Source organism: Sinocyclocheilus grahami, unplaced genomic scaffold, assembly GCF_001515645.1.
Source record: "Sinocyclocheilus grahami isolate Dianchi unplaced genomic scaffold, SAMN03320097.WGS_v1.1 scaffold1164.1, whole genome shotgun sequence".
Taxonomy (NCBI): Eukaryota; Metazoa; Chordata; class Actinopteri; order Cypriniformes; family Cyprinidae; genus Sinocyclocheilus; species Sinocyclocheilus grahami.
The window spans coordinates 62,650-86,725 of NW_015506343.1; the positions used below are offsets into that span (position 1 = coordinate 62,650).

Genomic DNA, 24,076 nt, shown 5'->3' on the forward strand with positions numbered 1-24,076 from the left:
TGTGTGTGTGTGTGTGTGTGTGTGTGTGTGTTTGTGTGTGTGTGTGTTTGTGTGTGTTTGTGTTTGTGTGAGTGTGTTTGTGTTTGTGTATATTTGTGTAAGTGTGTGTGTGTGTGTGTGTGTGTGTTTGTGTTTGTGTGAGTGTGTGTGTGTGTGTGTGTGAGTGTGTGTGTGTGTGTGTGTGAGTGTGTGTGTGTGTGTGTGTGAGTGTGTGTGTGTGTGTGTGTGAGTGTGTGTGTGTGTGTGTGTGAGTGTGTGTGTGTGTGTGTGTGTGTGTTTGTGTTTGTGTGTGTGTGTGTGTGTGAGTGTGGGTGTGTGTGTTTTTGTTTGTGTTTGTGTGAGTGTGAGTGTGTTTGTGTGTGCGTGTGTTTGTGTGTGTGTGTGTGTGAGTGTTTGTGTGTGTGTGTGTGTGTGTGTGTGTGTGTGTGGTTTTTTCAATTCAAGTTTATTTGTATAGCAGTTTTCATGATACAAATCGTTGCAAAGCAACTTTACAGCAAATTAAGTTTCTACAATATTTAGTGATAGCTTATCAGTGGTGACTGTCAGTTAATGTACATATGGCAGAAATGTATGGAAAAATCAATTAAAGATGTAATCAAACAGACGATGAACACTATTAACAGTAACAGAAATTATTATTATTGTGTGTGTGTGTGCAGCTATGACACGTTCCCGGTCCTCCAGTCGGATCTATTCGATCGGCCGCAGGATCCGCTGCGGACTCCAGCTAAAGGAAGTGCCCCCAGTAGCCCCGCCCCCCGCCGCACCAAACAGGTACGACGCCAGAGATTGTCTTACTAGAGGGAGATGAGAGGGTCTGTATTACTTACTATTGGAGAAAGCGTAACGGCTAACTTGGATCACGTGTCGTAATAACCAATCACAATACAGCCTTGACGTCATTGAATTTCAGTCAGAGTTGTGTGACACTCACTCGCTGTTTGATACGTAAAGCTGCTTTGACACAATCTGTATTGTTAAAAGCACTATATAAATAAAGGTGACTTGACTTGACTTTAGCCGTTACGCTTTTGTCGGCTAATGGTTGCAGGCTTGCCTTCTAGTGGCTTTGACGACACTCAGGTGAAGGTCAGGTCACAGGGTCAGAGGTCAGTCAGCTGATGCTGTCAGCTGGTGTGTGTGCAGGAGATAAAGCTGGCACAGAAGAAGGCGCAGAAGTACTCGACGGTGCCGGAGATGTGGTCCAAATGCCTGCTGGGTCACTGCTACGGACTCTGGTTCATCTGCTTACCAACATTCGTCAGAGCAGAGAGCACTAAAGTCCGAGTGCTGCACGCTGCATACGAGGTGCTCAAACACATGGAGACACGCAAGGTGGTGCTGCCAGACGAGGTCAGAGACACACACACACTATCACACTCACACTATCACACACACAGACACACACACACACACACACACTATCACACTCACACTATCACACACAGACACACACACACACACACACACACACACTATCACAGACACAGACACACACACACACACACACACAGAGACACACACTCACACTATCACACACACAGACACAAACACACACAGACACGGACACAAACACACACACACACATACACACATGTACACAAACACACACGTACACAGACACACATACACACACGCGCACACACAAACACAGATTTTGAATCGATCTGTATTGTATAATGCACTAGTGATATGATGTAGACACAGTAAGTGTGTTGTAGTTTGTCTCGCTCCTGATGTGTGTGTGTGTGTGTGTCGCAGGTGTGTTACCGTATCCTCATGCAGCTGTGCGGTCAGTACGGTCAGCCGGTTCTCGCGGTCAGAGTTCTGCTGGAGATGAAGCGGGCGGGAATTACACCCAACACCATCACATACGGATACTACAATAAAGTGATGCACTTCATATTAATGAGATCACACAGGGCTTCCCAAACGGGTTCATGAGTTGATGAAAAGCTGATAATTCATTAAATTATAAAAATATACAATTAAAATGAATCATTTTCAAATCTAATCTAAAATCAAAAATTGTGATAAAATGGTTTTAAATTAAAAATGATCAAAAAACATTACACTATTTTTCATATAATAAAAATGTAATATTAAAATAATTTAATAAAAAACAAAACATTTACTAAAATTAATTCAATCATAAAAATTTAAAATTAAAGCAGATAAATAATAATAAAAAAAAAAAAACACTTGCTAAAAATTAAATCATCAAAATTAAAAATTGGAATAAATAATGTAAAAATAAAAGCCACCAAAAATATTTGCTAAAATTTTAATAAGTTATAAAAATATAAAAAATTCAAATTAATTAATCATTTAAAAAACAAGTACTAAATTTTAAATAATAAAAATGTCAAATTAAAATGCATAATTTAAAAATAAAAAACACCAGAAACATTTACTAGAATTAATGAAATCATAAAAATGTAAAATTAGCATAAATAAATAATTATAAAATAAAAACACCCAAAAAAGCATTTACTAAAATTAATTGGATCATAAAAATGCAAATTTAAGATAAATGTTTTTAAAATCAAATCAAAGTAAAACACTTACTAAAAGAGATGAGTTATGTTTAGCTGCATGTCATGTGACCATTAACCAAGAGAAGCATGAACATGTGAATGTGTTGTCAAATTACTGAAACTGGAACTCAAAATCTTAGGGAGTCTTCAAGGAGATGCTTAAGCTCAAAGAGGTTCGGCTGACGGAAGAGTTTGGGAATCCCTGATATATAACGTACAGATGAAAGTCTTGTCTTTACTCATGCGTGTGTGTTTTATTCTGCCGTCTGTAGGCGGTGCTAGAGAGCAAATGGCCATCCACCAATCAGGGAGGGCGTCTTCGCTGGGCGAAGCTGCGTAACGTGGTATTGGCCGTGGCTCAGTTCAGGCAGCCAATCAGACAGCAGCAGAGGAGCGCATCATTCAGCACCCCCGCAGGTCAGAGATGCCCCGCCTCCAGCGCGTGATTGACAGCTGTCAGCAGCGTCACATTCTCACATTCTGCTTCTGTTTTCAGAAGACGCACTGTCCAAGCCCCGCCCCTACTCGGCTCTGATTCGTCAGTCCAGCTGGAGCGGGTTGAGTGAAAGCTCGAGCCATGAATCGCTGATTAGTCTGGCCAAGAGCAACAGTCTGAGCAGCGTTCAGCCGTCAGGAAGCAGTGAGTGACTGATAATTATGGGTGTAACGATGAACCGCGAGCCGGTTGAAAATCGATTCAAATATGTAGCGATTCAAACAAAGATGCCAAACAAATCGCGATAAAATTGGGGTAGGCGTTTATATGAATGTATCTCTGAGGGAACTGACTGTCTTTAGAAAAGTTTACGTGGTATTTTCTTTTCATCTTGCCTCTGAACGATGCATATTAAAGCAATGTTCATGAGCGCAGCTCTGCTTTGTTTACAGCGGTAACCAGGGAAACACCGTATCATTGCTGTTCATAAGCGCAGCTCTGCTTTGTTTACAGCGGTAACCAAGGAAACACCGTATCATTGCTGTTCATGAGCGCAGCTCTGCTTTGTTTACAGCGGTAACCAAGGAAACACTGTATCATTCCTGTGCATAAGTGCAGCGCTGCTTTGTTTACAGCGGTAACCAAGGAAACACCGTATCATTGCTGTTCATAATAAGCGCACCTGCTGGAGAGAGTGAATCTGCGTCTCGTTCAGCTCGTCTGCTGCTTCCTTCAGATATGTTTTATGTGTAGTTTCTAGGGCTGTGAATCTTTGGGTAAATAACGAATCGATTCAAGAGCGATTTTTGCAAATTCAGAACGATTCGATTCTACATTCTTTAAGTGCAATCACAGGATTATTAAAATGCTTCCTCTAAATTCTTTGTATATTTCGTCAGAGGGCAAAACCCCCCCACTTTTGTCAATTGTTAGATGTTAGTTTAATGATGTAATGGCATGACATACGGCATTTACCCTAGTAAAAAAGTAATGCATTTTATTTCAAACTAAGTATAGCTCAAATCTGTTAATACATTCTCTGACATATCGCTTGAGACTTACTGATATAACAATTATAATTAAACTTTATTTGGAGTAGCTACTTGTGCACAATGCACATTTCTTAATATTAAGCCTAAAATGTGTTTTAATGTCACTATTGATGAGGATTGTATGAATTATATCAGTCTTTAAATGCAAGATATTTAAGTGTACCTGCAGTGTACTTGCAATAGTTCCACTTTAGCACAATCAAATGTACTTCAGTATATATTTAGTTGGACTTTAACACTTCCTCACAATTAAAGTGCATACGCATCGTCAGGGTTTGTAATCGATGCATCGTTACACTCCTAGTAGTTTTACAGTCAGACCATTCTGTTTTTGCTTCAAATTTCTAAATTATGCAATCTAAATTAGATTAAAAACTGCATGTATGCTGCATCTTTGTTTGGATCATGATTAGTTGTAGACGTCAGAAACAGTAGCCAACAATACATTGTATGGGTCACAATCATACATTTCTCTTTTATGCCAAAAATCATTAGGATATTAAGTAAAGATCATGTTCCATGAAGATATTTAGTAAATCTCCTACCGTAAATATATCAAAACTTAATGTTTGATTAGTAATATGCATTGCTAAGAACTTCATTTGAACAACTTTAAAGATGATTTTCTCAATATTTAGATTTTTTTGCACCCTCAGATTCCAGATTTTCAAATATTGTCCGATCCTAACAAACCATACATCAATGGAAATCATATGATGTATGAATCTCAATTTCGAAAAATGGACCCTTCTGACTGGTTTTGTGGTCCGGGGTCTGATTTCAGTCTTTGTTTGTTTATCAGAGCTGAAGCTGTTAAAGAAAGCAGCAGCGCAGACGGCCGCAGCCTCGCACAAGCCTCCCGCCGGCCGGCGCGGCACGCTGAGTCCTCCGGCGCCTGTGCTTGTGCGCCGCAGCGACGTCTGCCTGTCCACCTTCTACAGAGACTGCGCAGAGAACGCAGACGCAGACTGCAGGTGTCAGCCGGAGAGAGACAGCAGGTACACAGACTGATAAAACAAGCTTAAATGAGTAAAATCAAGATATTTCCCCTTCAACAACTATCTGATTAAAATAAATTAAATTATTATAAACTAATTGAATCATAAATGTGTGGAATTAAAATAATCAAAACTATTTTTTTAATTTAATTTAATTTTTTAACAAATTAATTAAATCATGCAAATTTATTTTTTATATTTGATGTTCTATTTAATTTTTAACAAACTAGTTTAATCATAAAAATGTAGCATTAAAATAATGAAAACTATTTTTTGCATTTTATTTAATTTTAACAACTTAATTAAATCATAAAAGTGTAAAATTAAAAATAATTGTTTTATTTTCTATTTTTATTTTTTATTTTCTAGCTAATTCTCTCTACCCGATCCAGGGAATCTAATTTTTAACAAATTAAATCATAAAAATGTACAATTGAAAATATTTGTTTAATATTATATTTTTAAATTAATTTAAAAAAAATTATAAAATCAGCGAAATATAAAATTGAAAAAAAAAAAGATAAAACATTGTTTATTAAAACCTGTTTATTAGTGTTTTACTGCTCTTAAACAGTAACTAATCTCATCATTACTCTTCATGGACAGCAGCTTGAGCAAAGGATGTGCAAAAATACTGATTTTCAAAGGTGGGTACCTTCACCGTAATTAGCTCTAATTAGACTGATTTATTATGATGTCCACTAGACCAGCGGCTCTCAGCCAGGATTCCAGGGCCTCAAGATTACTTCAAATCTGTAAAAATAATATAAAACAAGCTGTAAAATAAGTTTAAATAAATAAAAAATCAAGATATTTCTTATTTTAATTCACCACATCTGATTAAAATAAATAATGAAAAAAACAATTAAAAAATGCTAAAAATTAAATCATAAAAAAGTAAAATTTTTTGAAAAACAGATAACTTAAAACAACACAAAAAGTACTAAAATTACATAAATCAATTAAGATAAATAATAATAAATTTTTTTTACAAAAATTAATTAAATATAAATAGATAAATAAATAATTTTAGAATAAAATTACGAGCGACTTTTTTTCTGGAATCCAGAAATTTATTGTACAGAAACTAGGAGTGTCTGTAGATGAAAAATGTAAATAAATAAATATACATAAATGCAATTGCATTAATTGCAACTGATGAAGCAGAAGAAATATTGTTATGGATCATGAGGGGCTGTGGAGAACGCTTGAGAGCCGCTGGATTAATAGACACTGATGATTAGGTGTGTTGAGTTCACAAACAGCTGGAATGGAGAATGAAATTGATTGGTTTTTACTTAGACACTTATTTACTGACAAATATATTTATAAACTCGTTACTTGTTTTGAAATGGAAGCTATTGCATGAATTCAAAAATTCGCTCGTTCCGTGTGATTGTTATTGGTGACAGGTTAACAGGTGATGGTTTTTGTGTGGTTTCGCTCGCGTTCTGCAGGTCGGTGGAAGTGAGGGAGACTCTGAACAGGAAGTCGGTGGATGAAAACTACAACAACGTGTCGTCTCCGAGCCGCGGTCTGGCCGGGAAACTGCAGCAGCTGCTGACGCCCACGAGGAACCGTGCATCGGTGCGCCGAGCCGCTAGCGTAGACGACCGGCGGCCGGGAGCGAACGGACACTCGCGCCAGAAACCCTCGCGCAAGAGCCAGATGACCGAGAGTCTGCTGAAGGCCAAGGAGCGGCTGTACAACGCCACGTCTGAGGTGACTAGAACTACACTCTAAAAAATGCTGGGTTAAATACAACCCAGCGCTGGGTAAAATGTGGACAAACCCAGCGATTGGGTTGTTTTGACCCAGCGGTTGGGTTACTGCACAGAAGGTTGGGTTAAACATTTAACCCAACTGTTGGTTGAAAACAACCCAATCGCTGGGGGTTGTCCATATTTTTCCCAGTGCTGGGTTGTATTTAACCCAGCATTTTTTTAGAGTGTACCCTCTAGATAATGCTGGGTTAAAAACAACCCAATTTGGGTTAATAGGCAACCCAGCGCTGGGTAAAAATTGGACAGAACACATGCTGGGTTATTTTGACCTAGCTGATTGGGTTAAATGTTTTTACCTAGCATGCTGGGTTGTTTTATTTAAGTCAACTATTGTTTAAAAATTACTATTGCTGGCTTAAAATAGGCAGGAAATAAAAAATCACAGACAGAATTACTAATTAATTACTATTAATAAGCAAGAACACCCATAGACAAAAAAACTAATTGAATTTATTTGGGTGAATACAGCATATTACATACATTTAAACCAGTTTAACAAGCATTATAGAAACAAAAACTGTAACATTTAAAAGAAGCATTTTAATTTAAGTGTTCAACCGTTCTCGCTAATCCCTTTTCACTGAAATAGTGCTAATTTTACTCAGCTGCTGGGTTGTTTCATCGGAGACAGGCTCAACCCAGCGGTTGGGTAGAAAAAAATAACCCAGCAACTTAGTTACAGAAAAACTACCCAGCACCTGGGTAAAAATAACCCAATAAAATGGCCCAACAGGCTGAACCAAGCATTTGGGTTAAAACTTTTTAGTGTATATGAGCCTAAAATTCAAGATATCCGCGCAAAAAAAAATCACTCTTATATTTATGCCATATATCTGCATGAGTTTATACAACAGTTCAATAAACAAGTTAATATTGCGTTACATTTTAGTTTTTGCTCAATTTCACAAATGAAAATAGTTCCATTCAAAGTCACAGCTTTGAAACAAACTGATGAGCATCTCTGATCAACACACAGCGGTGATACCTTACTGAATGAATTCATTGTTTTGAATTAATTGAGTGAGTCAGTGATTCACTGACTCGTTCATAAAGCCAGTCACTTGCTTAATATCTGAATGAATCAGTTGAATGAATGATTCAATGACTCACTCATTAAGACAGCGACACACCGCCACCTACTGGAGCTATTAGTTTCATATTGAAAGTATCATTTTATTTTTTTTAAATAATTTTATATTTCAGTATTCATTTCAAAACAAAAACAAAGGGTTACAGTAGTTCACCCAAAAATGAAACTTAGCCCATTATTTACTCACCCTCAAGGCATCCTAGGTGTCTATGACTTTCTTCTTTCAGACGAATCTAATCTGAGTTATATATAAAATTATCCTGGCTCTTCCAAGCTTTGTAATGGCAGTAGATGGGTGTTTTTTTCAACAGTCCAAAAGAAGTCCAATAAAGTGCATCCATAAATAATAAAAAGTGCCTCACACGGCTCCGAGGGGTGAATAAAGGCCTCCTGTAGCAAATCGATGCGTTCCTGTAAGAACAATATCCATATTTAAAACGTAGTAATCACCTTGAAGGTGAGTAAATCATGGGCTAATTTTCATTTTTTGGGGAATTAACCCTTTAATACCTATTTATTATAATTTATTTATGTTATTAATGTTGAATCAATGTCATGCATTTAATTAGATTCCATTTTAATCACTCAACAGCCCTAATAATAATAATTGTGAGTATCTCTATGTCTGTAGAGTTCTCTGTCTGTAGGGAGTGACATTGACATGACGGACATCCAGACGCTGGTGGTTCCTCACAGGAAGTCGTGGGATTCTGCACAGGAAGGGGCGGGCATTGAGGTTTGTGACATCTTTGAGTGACGACACTCAATATTTTTTGGCAATATTATGGACTTGATTGCACAGAATGAAATATTGACTGTTTACTATTGTTACTGTTTTTGCTTACATTATCAACACAGTGTTTTCCTGTTTGAAACTCTAAAGTTGCTTTGACACAATCTGTGTAGTATAAGTAAGGGATAATGCATGGCTAGCTGTGCATTAAACGATTTTAATGCACAACGTGGAGGCCAAGAACCATTTGACGCGAAGCAGAGTGCATTAAAATCATTTAATGCAAGGGTAAAAATGACGGTTATTTTCGTCAGTTACGGCTCGTTAGCTCTAGCATTCTGCCCGCTTCAAACCACATTTAAAATCACATTTATTTGAATCAATTATATCATTTATTTGAATTAATTATGGTAACACTTTATTTCGATAGTCCACTTTAGACATTTTACTCACAGTAAGTAACTTTGCAACTACATGTCAACTAGCAGTCATTAGAGCATTAGTAGACTGTCTGCTTAACATCTTCTAACACTTTATTTTGATGCGTCCACAACATACTGACTTACGAGAAACTTTGCAAGTATATGTCAGCTTATTCTACTAACCCTAAACCTACCCTAACAGTCTACTCCGAGAGTTAGTAGACATGTAGTTGCAAATTAATTAGAATTTGTTGACATGTAGTTACAAAGTTACTTATAGTTAGTAGAATGTCTAAAGTGGACTATCGAAATAAAGTGTAACCTTAATTATTAATTGAGAGAGAGAGAGATGACCATTGTGTGTGCGTTATCTTTGTCTGCGCATCTCGCTCTACAAACAATGAAGCTATGTTACTTCAAAAACAGCGATTTTACACCTCGTTGCTGAGGAATATAATGTAGCAATCTAGTATCTAGGCTATTTTATTAATAAAAGTCACTGGGACGCGTTTACAAGTTTGTGTGTGTGCGCAGTGCAATCTGCGATCTCCGACTCTCTCTCTCTCTCTCTCTTTGTGTGTGTGTCAAGTCAAGTCACCGTTATTTATATAGCACTTTTAACAATACAGATTGTGTCCAAACAGCTTTACAGTATCAAATAGGAAGACAGTGTGTCAGTAATGCAGAAGGACAATAGTAAACACTATTGCGGAGACCTGGGCAACTAGATGAGCCCCTAATTATCCGAGAATTGGGACGCGTTTACAAGTTTGTGTGTGTGCGCAGTGCAATCTGCGATCTCCGACTCTCTCTCTCTCTCTCTCTCTCTCTCTCTCTTTGTGTGTGTGTCAAGTCAAGTCACCATTATTTATATAGCACTTTTAACAATACAGATTGTGTCCAAACAGCTTTACAGTATCAAATAGGAAGACAGTGTGTCAGTAATGCAGAAGAACAATAGTAAACACTATTGCGGAGACCTGGGCAACTAGATGAGCCCCTAATTATCCGAGAAAAGTAATGGTCCTAGTACTGAGCCTTGAGGTACTCCATACTGCACTTGTGATCGATATGATACCTCTTCATTCACTGCTATGAATTGATGGCGGTCAGATAAGTACGATTTGAACCATGCTAACTAACTAGTTTTCTAGTCTATTCAAAAGAATGTTGTGTGTTGTGTGAGTGATGTGTGTGGGTTTGTGTGCATCAATTAAAGCAGCGCATTAATATAAAACGGTGATTAAACTGACTTGGAACTACCTGTGCATTTAATGAGTTTTAATGCATACCTGCCAGCCAATCAGAATACAGTATTCAGGCAGACCATGGAATAAAGCGCTATAGCAGTGGTTCTCAACCCCGCGGCCCATGGCCCGTCACGAATTCAAATGCGACCCACCATGCTGAACACAATTTAAAAAATAACTTTCAGTTTTACAGCTCATTTGAGTTTTTACATTAATTTAAAAATGTACTAAAGAAATATAAGCTATAATGTTTTTATGTAAAATAATTTAGTTTTTCATATTGGCTATTATTTTCAGACATGAGCAGACCTACTCACATAATTAACGTTATGCATTTAACGAACACTTACAAGCGCGCACGTTGGCAGATTTCAATTCAAATAGTCATCGGCAGCCATTAGTTCAGTAAAATTGAGCATCAGAATAATGTACTAAAGAAATATAAGCTATAATGTTTTTATGTAAAATAATTTTGTTTTCCATATATTATTTTCAGACAAGAGCAGACCTACTCACATAATTAACGTTATGCATTTAACGAACACTTACAAGTGCGCACGTTGGCAGATTTCAATTCAAATAGTCATCGGCAGCCATTAGTTCAGTAAAATTGAGCATCAGAATGGACAAATTTGTTTTTAAGGGAGAAAAACGAAATGTGGAAAATGCCAACGAAGGAACACATACAAACAAGAGTAGTCGCAGTATCAGTGAAGGTAGGAGAGTGCTGGACTTTCGGTTTGCCCCGACACTCACTTAAGGATGTTCAGGCAAAAGGAAACACCCATACTATGCAGCAATCATCCTTAATAATATGGCAAAACATCTCTGGAGAGACCCTCAGATTATTAAATTCAAAAGTGCTTTTCATATTGGATCAACATGGGCTACATTTGTGAACGCACATTTTCTGCAATCCAGTCACGCTTCCGTGCGTCTTACAGACCGCAACTTACAATCGCAACTTCATTGTGCTGTTACTACTTTCGAGCCGAATTTCACAAAATTGGTCAGCTCCCAACAGCATCAGGTGTTTTATTAATGAGGAGTAGAATTATTTATTTCAATGAATGTAATCGATTAGATATCATAATATTTAGGGTGTAATATTATCAGTTTGGTTTGTGTTGGTGACGTAATATGTAAATGATATGTGTGCGGCCCGTGAGACTTGCACTTGGACCATAGTGCGGCCCGGTGGGGAAAAAGGTTGAGAACCACTGCGCTATAGATATAAAGGGGAAACAGACTGAATGAGAGCAGAATCCGTCTCTGTGAGTGTGTTTGTTTATCTCTGTGTCTGCGTGTGTGCGCAGGTGCTGATGTCGAGCTGCTCGCTGTGCCGCAGCTGTAATTCTCTGGTGTATGATGAGGAGATCATGGCCGGCTGGTCGTCTGATGACTCTAATCTCAACACCACCTGTCCGTTCTGCTCCGCGCCGTTCGTGCCGCTGCTAAACGCAGAGATCTGTGACCTGGGGCCCGTCTGCAGGTAACGCAGAACTGCTAGAACTAACACCAGATTTAACATTTGAAATTACACTTATTTTAAAAAAGCAGCATTTCTCATTTTCATTTAATTTACAGTTTTGTTCAACCGCTTGCACACAAAATCTTTCCTTGTCACACAGTTTCTGAAAGCTGACACTCAGACAGCAGAAGCACACACTAAATCTACAAAACCAGACACTGATCTCAGCCTTTGACTCGGTTTTCAATTTCAGAAAACACTTTTTGCAAAAAGCAACACACGATTCTCTATGTAACTCACAAAAATCTAACAGGAATTAATATTATGGCAAAAGTGTTTGCAAATGTGCTTTTGAGATGCGTATGTGATATTTTGAATGCAGTGCTTCATTTTGCAAGAGATGCGAGGCTTTTTGCATTTTGTGTGCAGTTCTTGGATTTGTGTGTGAAGTTTTGAAAAAAAGAGACAAAGTTTTGAAAATGTGTGTAAGCAGTTGAAAAAAAACTGTGATCAAATTTTGTACTAAAATAACTAAAACTGAAATCTAAATTTATTTAAAACACTATATAGACATATTTAAAAAATACAATTATTTTGAAACATTATTTATTAAAGAAAATATATATTGTTTTATTTAAAGTGTAGATTATAATAATTTCTTCCACATTTTAATTGTTTTAAAAATTAAAAAATAAGTGTGTGTCTGTCTGTGTGTGTGTGTGTGTGTCTGTCTCTCTGTGTGTGTGTGTGTGTGTCTCTCTGTGTGTGTGTGTGTGTGTGTCTCTGTGTGTGTGTGTGTCTGTCTCTGTGTGTTGTGTCTCTCTGTGTGTGTGTGTGTGTGTGTCTCTGTGTGTGTGTGTGTCTGTCTCTGTGTGTTTCTGTGTGTGTGTGTATCTGTGTGAGTGTGTGTGTGTGTCTCTGTGTGTGTGTGTGTGTGTGTGTGTGTGTGCAGCGTGGAGCGCAGTAACCTGAGTGCGGAGGATGATCTGGAGAATATCATGCGTCCTCCCTCCGCTCCGGACGACACACTGCAGCACCTGTGCAACGGCGTCAGAGAGACGGACTCCAGCTCTGAGACCAGCAGCCAATCAGTGAGCAGCGTACCGTCGGTGGGCGGAGCCCCGCAGGTGACGGTGGCGTACCTGAGCCCGCTGGTGCTGCGCAAGGAGATGGAGAGTCTGCTGGAGAACGAGGGTGAGGCTGTTCTCTCTCAGGTCCAGCTGCTGGACAGTCACTCCATCCTCTTCTGGAATCTGGTGTGGTACTTCACTCGCCTCGGCCTGCCCAGTAACCTGCTGCAGCTGCTGCGGACGTCTCCGCTGACCGCACGCCTCACACAGGTCTCTCACACACACACACACACACACACACACACACACACGCACACACACACACACACTCTCTCTCTCTCTCTCTCTCTCTCTCTCTCTCTCTCTCTCTCTCTCTCTCTCTCTCTCTCTCTCTCTCTCTCTCTCTCTCTCTCTCTCTCTCTCTCTCTCTCTCTCTCTCTCTCTCTCTCTCTCTCTCTCTCTCTCTCTCTCTCTCTCTCTCTCTCTCTCTCTCTCTCTCTCTCTCTCTCTCTCTCTCTCTCTCTCTCTCTCTCTCTCACACACACTCTCACTCTCTCACACACTCACTCACTCACACAGACACACACCCACACACACACACACACACACACACACACAGAGAGAGGAGCTCAGCTGACTGTGTTTGTGTGTCAGGGGTCAGAGGGCACGGCGGTGCGTGTGAGGCTGCTGTGGGACACACTGACCCCGGATACGGAGCAGTGGCCGCCGCTCTACATGCTCTGGAAGATTCACAGTAAGACACACACACACACAGGGCCTAGTTTTTTTTTTGTGTGGAAGGTAATGCATTACGTTACTTTGGTGTTACTTTTTGTCACCTGGTCTGGCCTTACTTATTTATTTTTTAATAACATAAACCCAAAAAGTTAGATTTTTAGCAACTGTAAAGGCCCTTTCCGATTTCTCTCAGCATGAGGACAGGAGAGCTGTCAGTCAATACACGGGAAAACAAAGTAACTGGCATTAATTATTTGAAAAAGTAACTCCGGTATTTTCTAGTAAATTTAAAAGTAATGTGTTACTTTACTAGTTACTTGAAAAAAGTAATCTGATTATGTAACTTTGCGTTACTAGTAATGTGTTATCCCAACACTCTCTCTCTCTCTCTTTATCTTTCTCTATTTATATCATTGAGAAATTTTATTTGAATATATCATTGCATAAAATTTATAACAATTTATAATCTGAGAATGAATTTTTAACTCATGATTGCTCAAAAACAGTCCAGATTTATGAAACCTACATAATTATTTCTATCAAAACAAAATAAACAGTACTCTAAAAATGTTTTCAACAAAAATAAATAAATTTCACTTATATAAAGTAATCTGTATTTCATGCTCCAAGGGTTCTTCAATAGATGTACATATTCATGTTCATCAACAAAATTCAGTCCAAAAGTGTGTGAGAGATGGGGAAAAGGCTGCATATATTTCATTTTTTGACACTAATATAATTTCATAGATCATTTTACAAAAATTACCTACATACCCAGGTCAAAATAACCCAAACACAAAGCCTGTTACATGTTTTTAAATGTTTATGTATCTTTAAAAAAAATGTGTATTTGATGTGTATTTTGAGGCTCTTAAAGCATTCGCAAAGATTTGCTCCGTTACTAAAAACTGCATTTTTTAGAATTTTTAAAATGTATCTATTCCGGGTCAAAACAGACATGATGAATGAGGGTAACACTCGGCAAGTGCCAAATGCAAGTAAAAATCAGCACTGGCGAGTATATGTAACCTATTATGGGTTATGAAAGGTTCATATTTTGGTTTTGGGAGTCCCTAACAACAGGTTGACATGCATGCAAGGTCAAAAAACACTTTCACTGTCTTATAATATGCATTTATTTTTACCTTATTTGCTCAACGACTCCCAAACGGTTCGGTCAACAATTCATTTTTCCAAACCCCTCCTTTGCGTGACGCTAATCTGCGGTGATTGGTCCGATTGGTCTCATTTTAATTTCATCACGCCTGTGATGCCTGATAAAGCAGTGTTTGTGAGCGCAGTGCTGCTTTGTGTACAGCGTTACCGGGGAAACAGCTATTTTTACTGCTCCAAAAGCGACACCTAGTGGCAAAGAATGAATGTGCATTTTCATTCAGACCAATGCGAAAATCGACTGATGGTTTTCCGCAGCAAACACGCAGAGACGTAAATGTGAACCGGTATATATATCCCACGGGTTTCAAGTTGTCCCGGGTCTGCGCTTGCAACAAGTGGGCGGGCAATATGCTAATTTTTCATGTTGATGGTAACATGAAACGGCTTGAGATTCGTTTTAAAAATGACTCGTTTCAATGATTCAGAGGCGACTCTTTTTTTGAGAGACAATAACTTTATACATGCTGCACTTTCAGATTTAAAACTTTGCAGGATGTTTTCATTCACTTAGAGCTGTGTTACACACTGCATGACAGGTCATTTTCAAAAACCCATAATAGGGGCACTTTAATAATCTGCTGATTCCCGTTGTTGATTGATGTGATTCCCCTCCCGTCCTGCAGGTGGCGTCCCCATGCGCAGCCACAGCTGGCGGCATCACAACCATCCCTTCAACCTCAGCTTCCTGGAGGAAGTGCTGCGCTGTATCGGCATGAACGAGGTACACAAGGCCATCACGCTCTTCCTGGATACGGTTGCTAAGCAGCCCGGCACTCCGCGGATACAGAGGTGAGGCGTGGTGATGCTCAGGTGATGCTCAGGTGAGTCTGAACGCGACTCTGACGTGTGTTTGTGTGGATCTGCAGGAGTCTGTACAGAGAGATGCTCTTCCTCACGCTGGCCGCCATGGGCAAAGATCACGTCGGTGAGTCGCGCAAAACCAGCAAACACCAATAAACAACAGCATTTATTTATTATTTTTTTTAAAGAAAACTTAAAGCAATGGTTCAACAAAAAAAATCGACATTTGCTGGGTTTTTTTGTTGCTTTTTTTACTCTCAGGCCATCAAAGATGTACAGTAAAGACGATTTTTAGCTGAAACCATGATCCTTGGCGATTCATAAAATGCAAGTCAATGGCTACCGGCACTTTGAGAGACAAAAGCGCATATACAGGCAATACAAAATAAAAAATATATTAAGTATATTAAGATCTTGTGAAGCGAAACGGTCAGTCTGTGCAAGAAACGGAACATTATTTATAGCATTACTACCTGTAATTCAGAGCCTCAGACAAACAGGAAAATATTAGATGATTAGATTAGTTTAGATTGAACTTTATTGTTATTGTGCAGAGTACACATACAAAGCCAATGAATTGCAGTTTGCATCTAACCTGAAGTGCAAATAGGAATGTATATAAATAAATAAATATATATATATATTTGTGTGTGTGTGTGTGTGTGTGTACTATACATATATATATATATATATATATCATTGTACAGAGTGCAAGTGATGAGGTAGAGAAACAGAGACCAGCTCAATACAAATTACTGTAAATATAACAGAAGGTGCATTATACATAGTGAGGTAAATCAATAGTGTATATTTCTGTATGGCCAGTGACCATAACAGTGCAAATGGCATTAGGAGGTAATGTGCAAAGGAATTAGCAAAATATCAGGAGGCATAATAATAAACATTGTAAGTGTGCATAGAAGACAGGATATTGTACAGAGCATTTTTTTTACACATTAGGTGGTCCATCTAGGATGTTCAGCGTCTGAGATTAGAGTTCAGTAGGCTGACAGCTGAGGGAAAGAAACTGTTCCTGAGTCTGCTGGTGGGGGGACAGGTGAGCTTCCCTTAGTTTCCTAAGGAAGTAAAAGCACTCTTGCGCCTTTTTGTTCAGTGTGGAGGTGTTGAGGGTCCAGGAAAGATCCTCAGAGAGATGGACCCCAAGGAACTTGAAGCTAGCCACATGCTCCACTTAAGCTCTATCAATGTAGATGGGAGTGTGTGCATGGCTCTTCCTGGTTCACCGGTGATTTACAATCAGCTCTTTGGTCTTCTGGGTGTTGAGTGCAAGGTTGTTGTTGGCACACCACGCTGCTAAACGCTGAACCACCGTGGTGTCATCTGCAAACTTGATTATGGAGTTAGAACCATGCACAGGTATGCAGTCGTGAGTGAAAAGAGAGAAGAGGATTGGGCTCAGCACAGAGCCCTGTGGTACACCAGTGTTTAAAGTGAGGATGGAGGAAGTGGGGTTACTGATTCTAATAGACTGTGGTCTGTTGGTGAGAAGGTCCAGTTACAGAGGGAGGGGCTGATGCCAAGATCAATAAGCTTGGAGATCAGTTTGGATGGGATACAGTATTGAGAGGTTGAAAATGTTTGTGAAGACCTCAGCCAGCTGATCTGCAAAGGCTCTAAGCACTCGGCCAGGGATTCTTTCAAACAGTTTGTTTCACTGAACTGGTTCAATTCACTGGTTTATTTACGCAATCATCCAATGATGTAATGTATATATAATTATATTATTAAATCACCCAATAATGATGTGAAGTGTGGATGTTGAACCGCTTGCCCGAGGCTCTAAATTACAGGTAATGTTGTAAATAATGTTCAGTTTCTTGCACAGACTGAAGGTTTTGCTTCATACGACCTCAATATATCATCAGGAGCCACGGGGATTCATTTTGTGTTGTCTGATATGCTTTTTTGACTCTAAAAGTGACGGTAGCCATTGACTTGCATTTTATGAATTTACCAAGGACATGGTTTCAGCTAAAAATCTAATTTAATGAATTTTAAAAAAAGTCACCTACATCTTGCATGGCCTGAGAGTGAGTAAATTAACAGCGAATGTTGATTATTGGGTGAACTATGACTTTAACTGTAAAGATATTTATATTTTAATATGTTGTGTGTCTGCAGCTTCGTTTGATAAGCGTTATAAGGCAGCGTACCTGCGCTTGAGCAGTTCTCTGGGCCGAGAGGAGCTGAAGAGGAAGAGAGTCCAGCCGCCCAGTCCTAAAGCCGTCGACTGCAGACGCTGCTTCCTGCTGCCGCTGGAGTGCTGATCACACACACACACACACACTCCGCTCGTCTCGTCTTTCCGTCGTCTTCACGCTGCTTGAGGAGGAACCGCGACACACAGTCTGAACACTTCTGCTGGTACGCTCACTGCAGACGCCGCTGTGCATTATGGGAGCGCGTCACCCTTTCACCAAAAACTGCTTCTGTATCCCACAATGCCGAGCAAACTGACACCCAGCCGCCCCTCGGAAGATTTCATAGGATCTGATGTGGCGTTTGAACTTACCTCGTTGATTTCTGTTGGTTTGATGTCATGGAACTCAAAGATGAAGATCCGGTTGTAAACGCCGGAAGGCATCATGGGAGTTTGTTGAGATGATTCTGCACTGGAGTGACGCTCTGAGCTGCTTCATGTTTGTGTGAGATGTTTCCTGACCAGCAGATCCATCGTCTCCATTCTGGACAGAAGAGTTACTCGGTAAACTAGTCTGGTCAGGACTAGTTAGTTCCTCTGAACCGTGTTTGTGTGTGAGAGAGAGAAAGCAGCGCTGCTGTTGATCTACAAACACATTTTATCAGTCGTTTTAAAGGGTGTCCTGTGATGCGGTGTGACTGTAGGAGGATCCTGCGACGCTCTGGGTCACCCACAAACCAGCTGGTTTTAGCATTGAGCCGTAATTCACACAACCGTCAGACACATTCACCTCCAAACTCTCACTGGTGTGAAGAGCAGATCATTCTCTCGTTCAGACCCGTGTGACTGTCTGCAGTCAAACACACAAGAAGAGATTCTGAGAAATGAACCAGTGTTTTCTGTTCAGCGGGATCCGGTGTTGTTTGGCTCCCAACATTCTTCAAAATACAGTTACATTTATTCATTTTCAGAACATTAGAAGACACGAGGAGCGTAAATGATGACCGAATGATGATGTTTGGCTGAACTGTCTCATTAAATGCACACATCATGGTTGAATTTATAGATTTTATTTATGATGTTTTCAGTCATGTCTGATGATAGTTTTTTTTTTTATTTAATTTTGTTTTTTTCTATATACAGTAGGATATTTTCTATATATCAGGATATAATGCAAAATTTAAAAAGGAACTAGATACATTAAATCCAGCTGACTTTCTGTACATTTCACAACTGATGTTTATTACCAACAGAACTAAAACAAAGTCACAGTTGCAAGTTTCATTTACAACAATAATTTGAGATGACACCAATTATAATTTTTGTTATTGTTTTACAATTGTGTGTATGTGTGTTTCATTAAGGAGTATTTTGGAGATAAATGTGTTTTTTTTTTATTATGGTAAAAAATCTAGAAACTCTTGACAGTAAGATTTCATTTGTTAATGCATTAGTTAAAATGAACTATTAATAAGCAATATATACATTTACAGCATTTTTTAATCTTTGTTAATGTTGGTTAATAAAAATGCAATTTTTAAAATGCATTGTTTGTTCATGTTAGCAGTGCATTAACTAATGTTAAATACTTTTGATTTTAATAATATATTAGTAAATGTTCACATTTCCATTATATAAGATGAATAAATGCTGTAGAAGTGTTTTTCAGTGTTAGTTCATGTTAACTGATGAATGAATGTTAACAAATGAAAGCTTACTGTAAAGTGTCACCAATAATCTTAGTAAAGAAAAACTTGTTTTCTCTAATGAAACATGTGGTTGTGTTGGTATTGTGAAGTGTGATCAGCTGCGATTCATCCGCTCTTGTTCTGTTGTGTCGGGAAGCGTTTGCTCTTCTGAGCCGTGTTTGAGTTTTTGTGTTCATCTGTGAGTTTCTTCTCCTGGAGTGAAACGGCTGTGATCTGTGTTTAAAATCACCGTTACAGAGGAAACGCTCGTGACTGTAGGACCTACGCCACATTCATTAGTCTTAATTTTATTAAGGAGGAATATGAAGCTGCTAGAAGTGTTTTAGTGGCATAAGAGGAAGTGATGTCAGAGGAAGCCGAGCTTCACTGCAGCATGTGAACGTCTGCATTTATCAAGACAACAGAGATTATAAAGATATATTTAAGTTTTCATGTGTTTGCTGTGCTAATTTATATTGATGTGACCTCTGACCTTTGTTGTGAATGTTGTTTTGTTTTTCTTTAAGAAAAGAGTTTTAAGAACCAACATTCTGTGTGTTTCTTCAGAGCACTGCCATGTAAATTTGTTATGATTAGCACGAGACCTTTGATTATACATACATACATACTTGCATATATATTTATAATATATACAGTGGGTACGGAAAGTATTCAGACCCCCTTAATATGTATGTATATTTGTGTGAAAAGATGTCAATTATTGCATATATAAAATTAGAAAAATTGTAGGAAAAATAAAACTAAATAATCAAAGAATATAATTAGCACAAGTATAAGGAAAACAGAAACATTTAATATGTGTGTGTACAGTATATATATATATATATATACAGTTGCAAGAAAAAGTTAACTATTTTCAATTTTCCAGTTATCTGCATAAATTAGTCATGAAATTTGATTTGATTTTCACCAAAGTCACAAATATCAACAAACACAATATTTCTAAGCTGATAAACAATCATCATATTTCATGTATTTATTGAGCACACTCATTAAACATACAAAGTGATGGTGAAAAAAGTAAGAGAAACGCTGGGCTTCTGGTGTTCTGGAGATGTTAGCAAACCAGGAGATCCAATCGATGAAAGGGGAATAAAGGTGTGGTTTAGAGCTTATATAAACACATACACAATGTTAGTGTGCTATTCACAAGCAGCATTAGCTGATGTGAGCCATGCCTCACAAAAAAAGAGATGGTGCATGTTGACATGCATGTAGCTGGAAAGGGTTACAGAGTAACCTCAAAGACTTTAGGTATTCATCAGTCCACAGTTAGACAAATTGTCTATAAATGGAGTCGATTTGGTACTGTGGCTACTTTCCATAGAAGTGGGCCAGCCAAGATCTCGTCAAAGGCTCAAAGAGGTGAAAACCCCCCCCCCCCTAGAGTAACAGCTAAAGACTTGAAGGATTCATTAAACTGGTAAACATCTCTGTTCATGAGTCAACCATGCGTAAAACATTGAACAGGCATGGTATCCATGGAAGGACACCTGAAGGAAGCCACTGCTCTCCAAACAAAACATTGCAGCATGCCAAAATTTGCCAAAGACCATCTTGACACTCCAAAACTCTACTGAGAAAATGCCTTGTGGGCAAATAGAAGTATTTGGGAATAACTGGAGTCAAGGAGCTCCTATCTACAGTGTCTACCCTACTTCGGATGTGCCGACATCATGAATCATCTTGGCTAGATTGCGGAGATGTGGCAGAGGAATACAGTTCAACAACCTAAAGCATGTGGGTACACTAACATCAGTACTGGCCAGTACTCAACATGACACTTTTGATTGTACTGTAGCGACTCTAGCATGAGCCCTTTCTATGAACTTTTACCTATGTACTGCAACTTTTTTTAACACCCCGAGAACTGCTGGTCAATTTTTAAAAACAAGTGGAAATGCTGATTAATCTCTGCTGAGAGTTCCCAGAGTTTTGAGGTCCAATCATTTTTAATTGCTTTGCCAAGTTCTGTATTATGTGTTCTTGTATATAGACCTCCCAAACATACCGATTTTATACACGAGTTTTCGGATTTTTTGTCTGTGTTTGTATCTTCTTTTCACAACATTGTACTTCTTGGTGATTTTAACATTCATGTTTGCTGTCCATCGAAGCCTTTAGCCAGAGAGTTTTTAAATATTGACTTTTTTCACAGTATATAACTTGCTCTACTCATCAGCATGGTCACACTCTTGATCTGGTTCTTTATATGGGTATGCCTGTGTGTGGTATGCCTGTGTGTAATATGCATATCTTAGATCATAATTTTTGTGACCATAACCCTATTGTTTTTAATATTACCCTTTTATGTAGTCCCCCGAAACAAAAACCTACTGCTTATTATGCTCGTGCTATTACATCTAATACAGTCAGTGATTTTTCATTGATTGATTGACACTGTTGAATCTCCATCTATCTTAATGGGTCCAGAAGAATTGGTTAATCTGTTTAATAATGCTTATTCCGATTAGAGCCCTGCATTTCAGCCTGGGCCCAACGGGCCCCGACTTTTTTACGCCCATCGGGCCGGGCTTCAGGCCAATTTTCACGTCATAGTTCAGACGCGGGCCGGCCCTCTGGCCTGTTTTAGGCTACTTCTTATTTTTATATTTGAGACATCCATCAATTAGCTATGAAAAAAATGGCCACGCTGGTGGAAAAAACACAAGACCGTGCTGCCGCGACTGTCAAGAGCGGCTCGATGGGGTTTAGTGTCCCACCAGCAACAGCATGTATGGTGCGTGCCGTCAGCGCAGCTGAACAGTTTTGCTTTCAAATGCACGCAATACACTTAAGCTTGCCGCAAAGCATCGGCAAAAGTAATTACCGTAAATGTGTCAGGGGGAAATAGTAATGAGATATTTGAATTATTTACTAATAAATAGTGTTTTCTGAGTCTGTGTCGCAAGGATGAAGTTGCCGATCCTGACTCGCCATCTCCTCATTAGATGCGGCTTTAGAGAGAAGTGCATCTTTACCCAGATAGCACACATACGTCTGCAAGATGCCTGCTAAAGATCGCTTGATCTGGAAAGCATCTGCTGTGTACAAACATCTGACAGACGTCTGTAAGATGTCAGTTTTACATGCATTCTAAATCATAAACATCTTAAAGACATCTAATAGATGTCTATTTGACATCTGGATTTAAAAACAGACAATGTTGAGGCAGTACTGATGTGAAAGGGGAGAATATTCCAAAGTTTTGGGCCAACAACAAAAAAAGCAAGGTCACCTCTCGTTTTTAGCCTTGTCCTAGGAACATGCAGCAAGTCAGAATTAGTAGATCTGAGCGATCTCGACAAAGTATGAGGCTGTAACAACTCGGTTAAGTACAGTGGGGCCAGATTGTGAAGAGATTTAAAAACAAACAGTAGAATTTTTAAATGAATTCTGTACTTTACTGGAAGCCAATGAAGTGAGATTAAAACCGGTGTAATAGTCTCATATTTGCACTTTCCAGTGTTTAGTGTCCCACCAGCAACAGCATGTATGGTGCGTGCCGTCAGCGCAGCTGAACAGTTTTGCTTTCAAATGCACGCAATACACTTAAGCTTGCCGCAAAGCATCGGCAAAAGTAATTACCGTAAATGTGTCAGGGGGAAATAGTAATGAGATATTTGAATTATTTACTAATAAATAGTGTTTTCTGAGTCTGTGTCGCAAGGATGAAGTTGCCGATCCTGACTCGCCATCTCCTCATTAGATGCGGCTTTAGAGAGAAGTGCATCTTTACCCAGATAGCACACATACGTCTGCAAGATGCCTGCTAAAGATCGCTTGATCTGGAAAGCATCTGCTGTGTACAAACATCTGACAGACGTCTGTAAGATGTCAGTTTTACATGCATTCTAAATCATAAACATCTTAAAGACATCTAATAGATGTCTATTTGACATCTGGATTTAAAAACAGACAATGTTGAGGCAGTACTGATGTGAAAGGGGAGAATATTCCAAAGTTTTGGGCCAACAACAAAAAAAGCAAGGTCACCTCTCGTTTTTAGCCTTGTCCTAGGAACATGCAGCAAGTCAGAATTAGTAGATCTGAGCGATCTCGACAAAGTATGAGGCTGTAACAACTCGGTTAAGTACAGTGGGGCCAGATTGTGAAGAGATTTAAAAACAAACAGTAGAATTTTTAAATGAATTCTGTACTTTACTGGAAGCCAATGAAGTGAGATTAAAACCGGTGTAATAGTCTCATATTTGCACTTTCCAGTAAGAAGCCGAGCTGTTGCATTCTGGACTAACTGCAGACGAGAAACACAGGACTGAGGAACACCAACATGCAGAGAATTACAGTAGTCAAGCCTAAATGTAACAAATGCGTGTATTGCTATTTTAAGCTTCTTTAATTATAGAAATGACTTCACTTTGGAGAGAAGCTGGATATAATAAAAACAGGACTTAACAATGGTACTTATCTGCTTGTCAAATTTGAGGTTATTGTCAAACCAAACACCCAAGTTGCAGACACAGGTGGTACTGTACAGAGATGTAGTTTCGAAGTCGTGTACACTATGATCATTGGGTCCAAACATAATGAATTCAGTTTTACTCTCATTGAGGCACAAAAAATTTGCTGCACGCCAAAGTTTCAGTTCCTTCAGGCAATCCAAAATGGGCTTAATGGCATGCTT

General features: G+C 38.8%; 1 protein-coding gene across 1 annotated transcript in view; it reads left to right on the forward strand.

Annotated features, from left to right (window-relative positions):
* Nucleotides 1-17,920, forward strand: part of dennd4b (DENN/MADD domain containing 4B) — a 45,892-nt gene extending 27,972 nt beyond the window's left edge. The window contains exons 14-27 of the mRNA XM_016253204.1: nt 663-777; nt 1,150-1,356; nt 1,765-1,893; nt 2,813-2,957; nt 3,037-3,180; nt 4,831-5,026; nt 6,484-6,748; nt 8,532-8,636; nt 11,622-11,797; nt 12,729-13,116; nt 13,501-13,600; nt 15,384-15,549; nt 15,627-15,685; nt 17,704-17,920. Of these exons, the coding sequence (XP_016108690.1) occupies nt 663-777; nt 1,150-1,356; nt 1,765-1,893; nt 2,813-2,957; nt 3,037-3,180; nt 4,831-5,026; nt 6,484-6,748; nt 8,532-8,636; nt 11,622-11,797; nt 12,729-13,116; nt 13,501-13,600; nt 15,384-15,549; nt 15,627-15,685; nt 17,704-17,849 (2,341 nt within the window). The 3' untranslated portion in view covers nt 17,850-17,920. The remainder of the gene's footprint in view (nt 1-662; nt 778-1,149; nt 1,357-1,764; nt 1,894-2,812; nt 2,958-3,036; nt 3,181-4,830; nt 5,027-6,483; nt 6,749-8,531; nt 8,637-11,621; nt 11,798-12,728; nt 13,117-13,500; nt 13,601-15,383; nt 15,550-15,626; nt 15,686-17,703) is intronic.
* Nucleotides 17,921-24,076: the final 6,156 nt, after the last annotated feature.